At 38.4% G+C, this 15,567-nt stretch overlaps 2 protein-coding genes across 9 annotated transcripts in view; one reads left to right on the forward strand and one right to left on the reverse strand.

Annotated features, from left to right (window-relative positions):
- Window positions 1-73: 73 nt before the first annotated feature.
- Window positions 74-2,253, forward strand: LOC135124524 (putative ammonium transporter 3). Its single transcript, XM_064049652.1, has 8 exons — window positions 74-304; window positions 352-637; window positions 691-1,000; window positions 1,049-1,238; window positions 1,356-1,426; window positions 1,475-1,610; window positions 1,695-1,873; window positions 1,935-2,253. Exons 1-8 carry the CDS (start codon window positions 184-186, stop codon window positions 2,229-2,231), a joined length of 1,590 nt encoding a protein of 529 aa, XP_063905722.1. The 5' UTR covers window positions 74-183; the 3' UTR covers window positions 2,232-2,253.
- The window catches only part of LOC135124523 (protein daughterless-like), a 39,782-nt gene continuing 26,460 nt past the window's right edge, over window positions 2,246-15,567 (reverse strand). For 3 of the 8 annotated variants that reach the window (XM_064049649.1, XM_064049643.1, XM_064049650.1), the window contains 10 exons: window positions 10,800-11,105; window positions 10,468-10,650; window positions 9,032-9,100; window positions 8,715-8,916; window positions 7,584-7,701; window positions 7,304-7,399; window positions 4,847-4,945; window positions 4,602-4,747; window positions 4,427-4,548; window positions 2,246-3,825 (listed from right to left, as the gene is read on the reverse strand). In XM_064049649.1, coding sequence (XP_063905719.1) covers window positions 3,781-3,825; window positions 4,427-4,548; window positions 4,602-4,747; window positions 4,847-4,945; window positions 7,304-7,399; window positions 7,584-7,701; window positions 8,715-8,916; window positions 9,032-9,100; window positions 10,468-10,650; window positions 10,800-11,105 — 1,386 coding nt within the window. In that variant the 3' untranslated portion in view covers window positions 2,246-3,780. The remainder of the gene's footprint in view (window positions 3,826-4,426; window positions 4,549-4,601; window positions 4,748-4,846; window positions 4,946-7,303; window positions 7,400-7,583; window positions 7,702-8,714; window positions 8,917-9,031; window positions 9,101-10,467; window positions 10,651-10,799; window positions 11,106-15,567) is intronic. The other 5 variants (XM_064049645.1, XM_064049644.1, XM_064049646.1 and 2 more) reach the window with 5 other exon arrangements.

Here is a 15,567-nt window from a genome sequence, read left to right on the forward strand (position 1 = left end):
GTGCGTAATTGTTAACATGAAAACCCTCTCAAATTTTCAGTTGACGTACTTTTCCCTATTAAAATTAACCCCAAGGCCAAACAATTACGATGAATAAAATAAAATACGTTTCAAATATTTACATGTTTACTGTCACGGCTTTGATCAATCCTTACCTAAACACACCAGATTCATTCTTCGGCCATGGGTGCACCGCTGCCGCAAAAAAACGAGTCCCAACACACACCTTGGCTCTACGACATCGACCCAGATGACACCAACTGGATAATCACTAGCTCCTTCATGATCTTCACCATGCAGACAGGTATACCGTTTATTACGAAGTCGGTACATTTCAGCCGAAATTTTCAGGTTTCGGAATGCTGGAATCCGGCTGCGTTTCCATCAAGAACGAAGTTAACATCATGATGAAAAACGTGGTGGACATCGTCCTCGGAGGCCTGACTTACTGGATCTTCGGATTCGCCTTTTCGTTCGGTCGCAGTCCCCTCAGTAACAGCTTCATTTCATTCGGCGACTTCTTCACCGACCCGAGCCTGAAGGACCCCCTCAAGGGTGCCATCTACGCCGCTTTTATTTTTCAGCTGAGCTTTGCTACTACCGCCACCACCATAGTAAGCGGGGCGATGGCTGAAAGGTCCCAAGTCATTTTTAATCTTGATGTCGTTACCGGCGAAACCATGTTTTTAGGTGCAACTTCAAGGCCTACTGCATCTTTAGTTTCTTCAACACTGCCATCTACTGCATTCCGGCTGGGTGGATGTGGGGGGAGCAGGGTTTCCTCAAAAAACTGGGTGCTGTGGATATCGCCGGCTCCGGAGCTGTTCATCTTATTGGAGGGAGTTCTGCGCTGGCGAGCGCCGTGATGCTGGGACCTCGTCTCGGTCGGTACGACAATGGGATCAAGTCGCTGCCTTTAGGGAACCCGGTGAATGCAGTGATGGGTTTGTTCGTTTTGTGGTGGGGCTGGTTGGCCTTCAATTCGGGAAGTACGTATGGGGTGAGTGATAGCGGGTTCCAGGACTGAGGCTTTAAAGTACGTTTGTAGCTGAGTGGGGAGAAATGGCATTATGCCGCTAGAGCTGCGGTGATGACCATGATGTCTTCTTTCGGAGGTGGTACTACGAGCCTTTTGTATTCTTTGATTAAGCTAAATGGGAAAATCGATACTATTGATATTATTAACGGGATTTTAGGATCGTTGGTGGGCGTTACAGCTGGATGTTTCTTGTACCAAGGTCTGTATTTTGTTGCAATGCTTTATTGTGTTGTGACAAAACTGGTGGAATGTGTTCACAGACGCTTCCCTTGTGATATTTTTTTATTTTCTAGTATTTAAAAATGGGTTATTTTAGCATGGGAAGCTCTACTAATCGGTTGTATCGGTGCTCTATTAGCTTGCCTTTTCATGCCACTTTTCGACAAGGTAGTTCGTTATTTTTCTAGAGTTTAATATTCAACGTACGGTTTTTAGCTGGGGATCGATGATCCTGTTGGTGCTAGTGCCGTACATGGAGTGGGCGGGATTTGGGGAGTTTTAGCCGTGGGAATTTTCGCCCAAGATCCCTACCCTCTCAGGACCACGAGCGGTCGTAGCGGTCTGCTTAGAGGTAATCACGATACAGATTAATTCACGAACAGTATTATAAAAATGCAAAGTTTTTATTCACATAAATGTCATACAACGTCAACAGGTGGCGGGTGGTACCTCCTCGGTGTGCAGAGTCTGGCGTGCGTCTGCCTCTCCGCCTGGGGGCTCGTCTCGTCCATGATTCTTCTCTGGACCATCAACAAGTTCGTCACCATCCGCATGGAGGTACACGTCGAGCTGCTCGGTGCGGATCTGACTGAGCACTTTGTCAGACACGGGAATGTAAATGTTAATACTTGCACCTGCACGATAGGTGGCGTAACTGTCGTTGTCTACGTTCTAGGTGGGCGTGTCTCGTGCGATTTCCACCCTCGGGCCCGTCCTGGACACGGCCAAGGTTATCAACTTGGACAACGTGGGCACGAATCCCATGCACGAGAAGAACCTCAACGTCGTCAAGAATCTGTCGAGGAAAAAGCGGTACAGGTTTTCTAAGATTCTGAAGGACATCACTAGGAACAGGAACTTAGGGATCAATATCGTTGGTAATTTGCTCCCAAAGAAGGCGAGGAAGTCGACTGCGAAAGAGGCGAATGGAGACCGGAAGGAGAAGGAGACACAGATCGCCTGGGTGAACTAAAATGAAATAGTTGATTATGAAAAATGGCACATAGTATATTATGTACGTATTGTATATTACATTGATATTCATTTTATACCGTAGTCTAACTGTATATCTTAAATTTACTTTTTCATCACGCAGTATTTTATTCATATATACTTTTTATATACTTAAAAACACATCCGCTTTAAACGTTTATACATGTCAAGGTAAGCTTTACTTACAATCGTCTAATCGATTCAAGTCAAATCTCAAAAATGACACGTTGTCCACCAACTAAAAAAATATATTTATCAAATGTCTAAACAATGTGTGTAATTTATTGTAGACAACGATGCGACTGTCAAGATTCGCTTCACAAATAATTAAAAAAATAATAAAAATAAAGTAAAAAAAAAACAAGTAGTTGCACCAATATTGAAAATTGAGCCAAAATAGAAGATGATTGTGTGTATGCACGGCTGCCGCTATGTCTTCCATTTGCTGCCTAATAAATAAGTAGTACAAAATGGCTGCCGGTGGAATGAAATATACTATGCCATTACGCGTATTGCAGAATTTTCAAGTCCAGATTGCATTGCAACAATATACACTATATGTTGAACTCGTCGGAATTCAAACTGAGCTTTCAACAATAAAAACAAATATAAATAAAGATTCACTAAAAAGCTAAGAGAAACAATGCAAAATTACATGTTTACCTTAAAATAAAATATACCTAATAAAATTAAAGTTAAATATTACATAAAACTTAAAATTAAAATAATGAACAAATTTATCGATATAGTGATCTGGTTATAGTTTGAACACCAAACTAAATTTAAAAAAGTTGCACTAAGTTTAGTAGAATAATAAAAAAAAATCTACCGCTCAAATAAAATATATAGATATAAAAATAGTCCAGTGGATAAACAGAGCGTTTAATATTAAATAAGTAATATCTTAAGTTATGTTCATTTTCAATGGCATATATTTTAAGACAAGGCCGGCAGCCCCTCCCCCGCGTAATACATAAATTAAATATTGCATATCAAAATACTCGGGAAGGGTCGCCGGCCGCGCGAATGAACACTTATTTACAGTTTTCGCCGGTTCTCTGACTCCCGGAAAAGTTCTATAAGTCATAATTTTCAAAATACTGGCGCATATATTCGGGGCCGACGGGCGCTCGGAGCGCGAAAAAACCCTCGTCGCTTTCGCTCGCAAAGCGACAACGGTTCCGAAATGGCACAATTTTGTCACGAAATGGCATAGAGAGATCAAATACGTATGTGTTTCTATAGTAAGAGTATTGTAACGACGTTTGGCACGCAAAATTGTTCGACTTTGTTTGAATAAATAAATAAGGGCGACTCCGGGCGTTCGTCGGGCCTATTGTTAAAATTGTCATCAAACCTCTCATGATTCATTTCAGTAAAGTGAAAATTAATGTGAAAACATGCTAGGTATCACTACAGAACATTTCTTAAAAAAATATAATATAATTTGTATGTTTGATGAACAAATGATGAGAGCCGTTTGTACGAATAAGTTATGTACAGGTGGCAGACCTGCCGCGTTAGCAGTGCTATTGCGGCTGGCCTGGATTGTGAGGCAAATTGGCAGGAGCACCCTGGAACAAAGAGTTGCGTCATGGGATGTTACGGCCATTTTTCCGACAGGTGGTGCTGAATGCGATTGGGATTCAAATATGGTATAGTCACAGACAAAATTTAGTTACATGCGTCAAAATTTTCAGAAGATTTATTATAAGCTGCATCAACAGCATATTGTCACCAAAGTGTCAAATCATGCATTTAAAAAAGCCATTACTTTTTCTGAGTTTTGGTAAACATAACCTTTGTCATATCTAACTTTAGGTTATTTTTTGCATCTGTCACTTTTCCACTTAAATCTAATCGTTAAAGCTTCAACATTTTAAGAAATCAAGTTAAGCTATTGTTGCTAATCCACATTGTCACTAATTTTGTCTGTGATCAATTACAGCGATTCAAATGTTCTGTTCAAAAATTAAAAGACCACTCAACCGGCAACATAGAACGAAAATTAAACCGGCATTGTCATTGTCATGACATTTTTGTTTTATTTGATACCAATTTAATTCAACAGGTAATTAATTTTTAAACAAACAGTAGGAGAAATCGCCCGTTTCCAGCGCCACCTAGGTTTACGTTCGTCTCCGGGTCAGGTTTTATTAAGCCGGGTACACCTACCGGTAATGTGGGGTAATGCTGCGTCAGCATGTGGTGAGGTCCGGGCCCTAATTTAGGGCCGTCTTCTGCTTTTTCCTCCTCCCGCCGTTTCAGGCAAGCAGCCTTGGGATTCAGGTTCCGTTCTAACAAACAAATAACGATAAAACCGAGAAGCTCAAATATTAGAATCGCGTACCTCGGACCTGCTGCTCCAGCGTCATTATGACCTCTACGGCCATATTTAAAATACCGAGCTTCGTTTGGGGTTTGTCGGTCTTGAGATGCGCCATGCACATCCTTCCCAGCTCTTTTAAAGCTTCATTAATATCACGAATCCGTATCCTAAAAGAGAGAAACCGTGAAGAAGCGGAGAACATAAATGTTAGGAAGAGACAGTGAAACACAGTGAATGAATATAGGCCAAAATACACTTTTCCGCACCTCTCTCTCGCGTTATTCGCTTGCCTCCTCTCTTTCTCTCTTTGTGCTTTAATATCTGGATCTAGTTCACCTTCTTCCGTCTCATCAGCACTGGAACAACTATTAATCGCTTACTATAGACGTAAGTAGAGGTAATAAGTGGTAACGGCAAGAAGAATGAAATTGATGTGTTTTTTTTTTTTTTTTTTAATAGCACACTTGGGGTATATCAAGGCCCATATTCATAGTGTTTCTGTAAAATAATAAGGAACAGTGAAACGAAAAATAGCAAAAACATTAAACAACTACGCATGCTGGCCGAATTCTTAACTACGAATGTTACGTCATCGGTGAGGTGACGTAACATTTGTTTTTCTGAATGTGGGCCTTGGAGAATTTTTAATGGGTGGGTGCTGACATTTAGAGGGATGTGTTGAGGAAGTAAGTATCGTTTTGTCATTTGAATGACATAGGCTGTGAAGAATGGTAACTATTATTGCGACGGCGAACAAGTAAGTGAATTTTATCGGAATAATAACGTCGGATTTTTATTTTTATTAATCACGGTTGTCAAAAAAGTTACCAAATTGTATATCTTTATTTGCATAAATGTGCATTTGTATTTCGTCTATTTCATTTGGCGAAAAATACCACCATATAGTTTTACAATGTTCGCATTAAAAGTTTGAAAAGTCTCTAAAAATGGCGTGTCGGGTGCCTTTTTTTGTACATTCATAATATGGTCTCATTATTGTGATGGCAATAAATAAAATGCCGTAGAGCAACCTCAGCAATCACTCCTGTATTATTTGAGAAATCGGTATTCCGCCGAAGCTAATTTTAATGACAAGTTGAGTGTTCATTAAACATTGATTGAATCGAGTGCTATGGCAATTACCGCTCCGTACTGTCGCTCCACCCACCACCTTTTAAAGTTAAATAAAATCACACACTTTTTGGACGTTTTTAACACATCAAAGGTACTCAGTGTAAAAGTGGCTTACATTTTTTCTTACTTGTTTAGAACATATAAAACCTAAATTAATATTTTTGTGCAACTTATATTATCAGAAACAGAAATTAATAGTGTTTACAGGAAAATAGTAAGAATGCAAGGTCAAAAACATCTACTTAAAAAAACAAACAAATTCTGAACAGTTGAATGTCGAACCAAAATTTTACATAAAGCGACAAAGAAAAAGGAAAATAGTGTCCGGAAAAAAAAGAACACACCATGTGACGAAGCGCAAGAAATTAAATAAATATAAATAATATTCTGGAAGAAAATTCAGAGAAACACATAGAAACTGCTTCAGACATCATCATTGACGTAATCTCTTAGTAGGAGAGTGTGAAATATGCCTTACCTTTGAAGTCCTCTGAAAACAAATACACTGATATAGAAAATTCAGGACTTCAAATCAATATACTTGGTGAAATTTAGACAAAAGCTCAACGATTTAAAATATTCGATCACTTATGCGTTGGACAATAAATTTCCAGTATATCGTTAGTTATTACAACTTTCAATATTAGCAAGTTTTAATATGAAAGGGCCCCGAAATAAATACAAATTAAGAGTTAAACTCATATAATTTTTGAATATTTGTAACCAAATCTCATATAAATAATAAGTGCTTTTAATATTCAAAAATAGCAGTGTTGTATTCACAAACAAACAGCTGTGGAGTGATAGCGTGTAACAATTGCCATAACACTTTTTAGTCTATTTTTGTATACTATTGTACTTATTCTTAAACTTAGATTTCACTACAAAATAATCCACCGACTAATAGGACAGCCGGGGAAAAAAATCGGTGATGCCTTTAAGGGGCCATGGGTTAGTTGCGCACCACGGTCAGAAAAAATTGTATATAATTTTAAGCGTTAATACCATAAACAATTTAATATTCACACATGGGGTAAACTAACCACGGCGCGCAAGTGACCAATACCCCCTTAAAAGTAAACATAAAGGTATACGCGGAATTTCTTTTTAATTTTCCAATTCGAGAATTATGTAGGTCATCTTATATTCATTTTTAGAACCTCTCTATTCACACGGGAAATACTTCTTTCGTATCTATTCCACAATTCATAATATGTCTCAACCGCATGCAAATAATCGTCGATAAAACTTAAGTATGCCACAAACTCTATAAATATCTGACAATTTAATAAACGATATATTAAAATCCGACACTGAAGAGCATAACGTCAACAAATCTCACACTTTACGATTAATTCTTGTCGCAATAAGATTTTTAGTGCCTTCTCAGTTAGTTCCGTGTTTTCAGCGAAAAATACATTTTTCATACACGAAGGTAAGTAAGTAAACCTTTCATAGATGTCACTTATGTTTCTGTACCGTCAAAATTAAAAAAAAAGTTCGACTTCAACGACTACAAAAGGACAGATAAAAGGATGTGTTAAAATAAAAAATAAAAAAAATTACAAAGTGTGCCGTTCTTTACATACCGTTCCCGGACATTGTTGGCCTGCCTACGCTCTCTCTCGCGTACGGCCTTGTTGCTCGGATCATCAATTTCATCTTCGTCTCCATTACTTGAACAGCTACGCATTAAAAAGTGCGAATCACGCCGAACGTGACTCGCAAAGTTGGGTCAAATCGGGTCCCCTGTCAACTTTCAAAAACCAAACGAAAAAACTACTCTGTACCCGATTTGACCCACGAATCGCCAAACATTTGACAACCCCTCAATAAAAAATAAGTAAATAAGTATAAAGCGACACTCACTATCTCCTCGACCTCTTTGTCGTCTTCGGTGGAGGTCCGCTCGTCGAGTTGGGCTGTGCAATACTTTCTACAGAGCTTGAGGGTTTCGTGTCACTGTCTGGAGGCTCTTTGCGTTTTTCTGCACATAACAAGCAATCAGAACGGTAAAGGTGAGCTCGTGGGCGGGGGCGAAAATTAGGGGTGCGTCGAAGAGAACTGGTTTGCCGCATAAACCAGAGATTGTTCAAAGGAATTTCGTCTCTACTGGTCGGTAAGAATTTGGCGCTGGGTTTGAAAATATATCAACTTTATGCGCAGAATTGGTAATATTGGTAAACATGAAATAATTAAAAAACATACACTGTTCTAAAAAACAAGATTAAACTGAAATTAATTTTTTTTTTCAACAACATTAGTTTGTATTCACTTTTTTAATGATTACAGATTTTACAAGTACATACTTCCATCGGTGAAGTGAGTCGAAAACTTTTGTTTTGAGTGCTGGAGTGTAATAAACGTTATGGTGCTACCGTGCACCGACTGATCAAAGATTTTAGCATTTACTATGTAAAAATGTTTGGAATAACTTCATTAAATTGTTGGTTCGGATGATCAGACAAATTTTGATTAGTATTTTATCGTCTCTAGTACACTGTTAAAACATAAAAATTTCACATCAATTAGTCCAGTAGTTTCGGAGATTGTCTGTCTAATAAACACGCACAGACAGACAGACGGACCGGAATTTTTTGTCCTCAAGGGGTCATGAAACGTCAGGAAAATACGAAAGTAGCCGGTCACCAGATGGATCCTTTTACAACTTTACAAGTAAAAATGAAATTATTTATTTATTAAACAACAAAACTAAAAACATCTTTATACTTGTAATATATACAATAATTAAAAAAGTGTATACAAATTAGAGAGTCTAAATTATGCTTCTCTGTGTTCAAGTGGGACATGCGTCAAACCAGCATTGAACGGTAGAGGCGAAAATCCCTCGGACAGTTTCTAGTGTGTGCGGTCATTTAGTTCCCAGGCGCTGCCTTTTTATTTATAGAGGGTGAAGTGAGACAACCCCCGTAAACAGTCTGAACTAATCCGCGACGCACGTGCTCTCGCCCCCGCGAGCCCAGTTTAATTCTGACATACTCGTGTTATATGTTGCCCGCTCCACCTTGACCGTGTCCGGTATGTGCGGTTCGGACGCCGCCGCCGCCGCCGTCGTGTACCCGAGGGACGTCATCTGGTGTTGCGCCAGGTTCGGTGGAAGCTGCCCGATCGTAATTTGTGGCTCCGCGTGGTTGCGCAGCACGTTGATCGCGTCGTCCAGTCTTTCTTCCATTCGTGTTCCCTGAAACGCACACTCTGAAGAATTCCCCGAGCAGGAGGACGTCGTAAACGCATGCAAGAATTTCGTGATCGAGAAATGAACTACTCACTACGGAAAAATATTTGGATGGACTTACATTTACTTCAGCGTGATCCCGTAAAAACCCTATTGCATCGTCTAAGCGTTGCGCTTCAGGGGCGGGAGGCTTCACACAAAAACAAAAAACACCATGCAAACACAAAACAACGAAAAACAAAACTACTATAAGTTGCGGCGGTGTACGGTCGAGGGGCGCGTCGAGCGTACACTTCCGTCGGGGTTTTTTTTACTTTACATGTTCGGGAACGTCTTGAAAACAAAGTCGCCAAATTTTAGAGAAGCTCCAATGCAAAAAAATAAAAACTCATTCAGTTGTTGGTCGTGCTCAAAAGTGCAAACAGGAAAAATCGTAATCAAAGTTAGCATTTGGCATGCGATCGATATGGAAAGGTTCCAAATAAGACTGATCTGGTTTTCCATAATGGGCTTAAGCTGGAAAGAATGACATCGAGATAAAAATGTGAATACACAAATGAAATCATACAGTGGGTTAATTGATTCATATATGGGTTTGTTGGTCTTATTTGGTATAATTGGGCGGATAAGGATCGCGAGTTGCCTTTCGCCGCAGCCCATTGTTCCACGCGACCGCAGAGCGGCGCCAGGTTGAGATTTCAACTGTTGACGGCTGCGGTTTTCGAAACGGTGGTGCAACATTTAGAACTTTTTCCAGAATTGTTTTTTATATAGTACCGATTTTTAACATGCCTGTCAAGGGTCCATTTAACAAAATTTTTGAGGTTCTACACTTAAAGTATCAAATATTATGGTACTTAAGTTTTGTAAATTTGATAAATTGTAAAAACCCATAAGGTTTTTTTAAAAAAGAATTACTTGCAAATTTTGAGAAGACATTTTACACATATTATGCATTTTTAAAAATTTAATATTTAGTAACTTTGTTTTTTTTAAACACAAAAAGGGGACCACTGATAATACATTTCATGGTCTTAAGATTTCTTGAAGTCATTTTTACATATAAACTAAATCTATCTTTAAAAATTGCCAATTATTGCAATAAAAAAAAATTCAAACGTGCAATTTTCGACCCTTTGTTTTATATATTACTCAATTTGCTATTGAACTTGATCTTTACCTTGTATCAGATAAAATGGACAACACTCGATAGGGCGTAATGACAACCGTTCTTGATTCATTGAAATTTTTCGTTCTTTCTAAGGGTATAAAAACAATAAAAGCGAACAAACAAAAATTGAAATATTAAACATACAAAAAACTTTATTATTTAAGACATTTGCAGCACCCAGCGAGCGCAGCGAGCTCGTCACTCTTAAAAACCCAAATCAAATATCGCTCCCAACATCCCTCTAACACAGAGAGCACCCTGTAATAAGCCTTACGACAAATGTCAAAGCTGTCAATTCAAGCGTCACCCTGCTAGTCACATGGAACATCAAAACGTTTTCACTTTTGAGCACCTCCTTAACCCCTCCATCCCCCTACCTCACTCACCATATGTAAACCCTGAGGTGCAGCACTATTATTCACACTGACCGACTGTGTGTAGTGGGGTGAATGTGGAGTCGTGTGATTCGCCAACCAGCTAGATGGCGCTAACGGAGGCGGTGAACTAACCGGCGTCGATGGGGCCGAACTATAACTACTCGCACTAGCTTGTTCTGCGATTGGATAAATCTGCAAAAAAAAAGAACATTATTTTCTTCTTATCACGAAACTGTGTAATAGAAATTTAAATAGGTATATCTTTTCGTTGTAACCACTTTTTCCTAGATATACGTATTTAAAGTATCCCTTGTGGAATTAAATGATTGAAAAATACTCACTGTCCCTAATACCTTATTACTAATGCCGTCTGTATGATTTGTGGGTCCGAACGCCGAATTGTTCGTTCCCGACATGGTGGTGACGGTGGTACCGTTTGGCCTTAGGGAGGACATGGGTGGCAAGCCTTGACCTTCCGTTTCTGGGATAAGACCGTAGGCTTCGTAGGCCTGGTACGTCGTCGAGGTGCCATACGATGGGTGCCAGTCGCCGACGGTACCCGGGGTACCGTCGGCGCCGAGGTAGTAGCCTGTGCTAGGGTTGGGCGAGGTGTAGCGGGGAGAGTCATTGAATTCGTCCGAACCATACTAGAATACAAGAAAAGTGTTATTTTTTATACAATACCCAACAGCAAATTGTAAATGTTTTCAATTTAAATGTTCACTAGTGCTATCACTACATTTGCAGAAACATAATTATATAATTTCACTTTTGACGCAAGGAACAAAAATAAAATAAACAATCATTAGTTAATACAAAAGTGACATTTATGAATGAATCCTCCGGCCACGTAAACCAATAAGAGAGAACGCAGCGTCAAAGCTGTACTAAGAAGTCCGATTCCAACAAACTGGATAAACTGATACAAAAGAAAATAACTAAAATTCGCTAATTAAACCTTAATAATGTCGGTACATGCAAAAACCGAAAGCCGACCGCCCTCCCGGCCTGATTCGCCCATAAATGTTGTCCTTTTGTCCACCCGTTTTATTCGCCTCTCCGCATAAGGAAAATTTATTATCTCGTGGGTCGCTCTCGAACGACCATTCAGCATATTCCGTCAATATAATATTCTCGTACGAGTTTTATATCTCCATTTTTTCGCCACATCATCGTTTATGTCTTTATTTATACAGATAGATCAATGTCTCGGTTCCGTCCCAATGTTTTACTGCTGGGACGCGACGAGGGCCGCTTTTTTCGTGTACAGGGTGTTGTTCGGTCATTAAAGAACGCGGAGCGATGGCATTCGTCGAGGAAATGAACTTGTGCATCATACAGGAACGTATAATTTTTCAATCTATATTCTATTATTATTTAATTGGTTAGTTCCACGTCGATCGACTGGGATACCTGGACGGTGACGTGGAATTCGGGACGTAAATAGTTCAGCGATCAAGGATCCTGAGAGATTTACGAATGATTAACACAAGTAGATTATGTTTATGTCAAGAGTAATTGTATTGGTAAAAGCCAAGTTAAATGACAAGTTCAGCAGTATACAAATCAAGACTTTGGAGATATCTTCTCAATTAAAACAAAAAAAATTCTAAAACACCCTGTACAATGAAACGATTTTAATTTGCAAATCTAAATGAGTCCAGACTTGATGTGTTAAACACTTTTTCAATAGCGCACCGGAACTATGTAATCTTCCGCCATCAGACCTTGGGACACCTGTATAATTTTAATGAGCCGTTTGTAGAATTTTTAGTGTGGCAGTTCGATCCAATATTCTTATTACGATTTCTGAATTAAATCTTGCGGTGATTCCTTTTTTGTCTTATTTCGATTCATGTATACTAGTTCCAATTTAAAATCCGGCACGAAACATTCCTCATCAGCTGCCAATTATGATTCAGATTTCACATTCTATTTATTTAAAATTTAAAAATGGTCACTCATGACCTGCGTTTTTACCATCAGCTCTTTAACTCGCCGCCAGTTTCGCTGAAAAGATAAACGCCGTTGCGAAACTAGTCTAATCGGCGAAAAAATCAAATTTTAATTACTTGTGGACAAATAACAACACGAGATACTGGTAATTACAGCGTAGCCGCCGATGCATATTTTTCTTGTTGTTAATACTAAAACATGTTATTATTGTTTAAGAGCATGTAAACACGGACAACTTAAGCGCGTAATTTATTTTAAAATTAAATTAGCTTCTTGAGCAACTTAATTTTGAATGTAGAAATCAGCAGATGTGTAGAAACTGGATGATTGTTGCGTCATAAGCGGGCCGATTCCGGAACTAGAAGAATGTTGGTGGGCTTTGACGGGTCGTTTATTGTAACGCGATACTTCGAAATTTTTACCGAAAGTAAGTAAACCTACTAATTCGGACGTGATCATCGTTACTAAGTTTTTAAAATGGGAACCTGAATGCTTACCTGGCAGGTGTACTGTTTGGTGCCTCTATTAAATTAAATTATGTGCCTATAACTCGTGCTATAAATTACCTTGAGCATTACTGACGGCATAAAGTTGTTAAATTCAGAATACAATTAACATAAACAAATCTGTTTAGATCGGCGTTCCGCGTTCATCGCTAATTTATAAAAAGCGATGGCTTGTGTGACTTTTTCAAAATTATTTAATTGAGACCACAAAAAGATAACTTTCTATGACGTCATCGTTCTTCTAGAAGGGATGAATAAATGAATAATATGCGGAATTAATAATAAAATAATAATTTTTTAACACCCACCAACTTGTTGATGCGGATGAAAGCGAAATGAGACTCACGTAAGATTGGTAAAGTGTGATCAGAAACCAATAAAAATATCTCGGGAGTTAAAAACGACCGAAGCTAATTCAGTCATTTTCAATCGACCCATTTATATTCGTTCTCGATAATTTCTATGTAGTCATCTGGAAAGAAGCAGACTTGTTTGCGCATAAAAGCGTCTTGAGGACTACAAACACGTTAAAAATCTCTTTCTTAATTAAAACGATTGCAATCTTACCTGTTACGTTTAATTATTATGACGGAGTTTATGTGTTAACGAAATTGTAGTCTCCAAGCAGCTTTTAAAACACAAAGCCGAACTGCTGAAGCAAACGGGTCTGGTTTTTTCAGTCCGACATCCCGATAACTACACATAAATTCGGTCGTGTTTTAAAACCTTCACGATAATCTTGAGATACATTTAAAATATCGAAGTAATTGGTTAGGTGTGTGTTTACTAAAATAGCCAATGTAAGGAGAATATTAACCACAATACTCGAGAAAGAACAATGAATAAATTATCCCCTAAATGCTACCCTGGGCGTTTTCGTCCTAATTAAACGTACCTTTGTTTTAAAATGAAAAAGTTTCAAATTCTTCGCATGACAAGCTATTCAAGCACAATAAAAAATGGCATGACAATGGCAATTCTCGTCTCTGCATGAAAAATACTCCCTCTAAAATAAATTTATAAAAATCCGGCGACGCCATAACCATAAACTCAATCTTTATCGTCACGATGTGTCCTATAAAAAATGCATTCACACGTACAAAATACCGCCGTGCCACCCATCTCTGCATACGTGCAAAAAACTATCAAAAATTAAAGCAACCACGTGACACCCTAAAAAAAATCAATCCGTGTCTTGTCCGTACATTGTCGCCCTGCAGTCTCAGAAGCCCTTCCCCCATCGAAGGAAGCGAAATTTTCGTTTAAATTGGTTCTGGGAATCCCAAACTCGGTTTTATACGGGATTCTATCGTCAGATGTCACATGCGCATAATATAATTGCACATTTTAGGTATTACGGTGACATTTATTTCGTACAACTCCATTGTGTGGAGTATGTTGTATGTTGATAATAAAACACTTAATAATATGCAAAGCTAAAACAGTATATGCACGTTTTTTATTAAAAAAAGAAAATGATAAAAATATACTGGGTGTCCCAAATTTGTAGACAAAAATTGTATTTAGTTTAGAATTAATAGCATTATTTGCACTATTTATAAGTTTCATGTTAGTCACATGAGCACAGTCAGACAAAATATAAAAATCGTATATTAAAGTCAAATGGCCTTAGTAATGAAATAAAACATTTCGCAAAGACTTCGATACAATGTACAAATATGTAACTAGTTATTTTAACTAATAGTATGCCCTTGTATAATCAAGTGTGTTGTATTGTTTAAAAATTGAATTACATACTTCACACCGCCGTGTTGAGCTAAGGGCGTTAATTTAAAAATACATCTATACTGGATGACAATTTGTTATTCTAAACTAACGTCGCATTTTTTAATCTTCATACTGTTATTAAGTATGTTATATAGTCATCTAATAAACGAACTTCAAAGTATCATCCGCCCACCCACCCCCTCTTAATTCTGGTCACCACTCTTAATTAATTTAGGAAAACCTGTCGTGATTTATTTCTTATTTCAGAAGAATAATAGATGAGAGAAGAGGGGGTGGGTGGGCGGGGCTAAGTTTAACTTTTTCCTAGAGAGTCTTTTATAGAAAAGCAATAGGCCCAACCACCCACCCCCTCTTCATTCTGGTCACTACTCTTAATTATTTCAGGAAAACATTTCGAGATTTATTTCTTATTTCAGAAGAATAATAGATGAGAGAAGAGGGGGTGGGTGGGCGGGTCTAAGTTTAACTTTTTCCTAGAGTGTCTTTTATAGAAAAGCAATATGCCCAACTACCCACCCCCTCTTCATTCTGGTCACTACTCTTAATTAATTCAGGAAAACATGTCGAGATTTATTTCTTATTTCAGAAGAATAATAGATGAGAGAAGAGAGGGTGGGTGGGTGGGGCTAAATTTAACTTTTTACTAGAGTCTTTTATATATAGAAAAGCCTAGGCCCGCCCACCCATCGCCTCTTCATTCTGGTCACCACTCTTAATTATTTCAGGAAAACCTGTCGAGAATTATTTCTTATTTCAGAAGAATAATAGATGAGAGAAGAGGGGGTGGGTGGGCGGGGCTAAGTTTAACTTTTTTCCCGAGAGTCTTATAGAAAAGCGATAATAGGCCCGCCCACCCACCGCCTCTTCATTCTGGTCACCACCCTTAATTATTTCAGGA

This window comes from Zophobas morio, unplaced genomic scaffold, assembly GCF_036711695.1.
Source record: "Zophobas morio isolate AGI-343-1 ecotype UQ-CSIRO unplaced genomic scaffold, CSIRO_AGI_Zmor_V1 ptg000007l, whole genome shotgun sequence".
NCBI lineage: Eukaryota > Metazoa > Arthropoda > Insecta > Coleoptera > Tenebrionidae > Zophobas > Zophobas morio.

Bases quoted from the DNA above. Each gene is read 5' to 3' on its own strand.
- LOC135124524 (XM_064049652.1), top strand. From the start codon at position 184: ATGGGTGCACCGCTGCCGCAAAAAAACGAGTCCCAACACACACCTTGG. The intron at 1,239-1,355 runs GTCTGTATTTTG...GGGTTATTTTAG, and splicing joins TGGATGTTTCTTGTACCAAG to CATGGGAAGCTCTACTAATC. The intron at 1,611-1,694 runs GTAATCACGATA...CAACGTCAACAG, and splicing joins TCGTAGCGGTCTGCTTAGAG to GTGGCGGGTGGTACCTCCTC.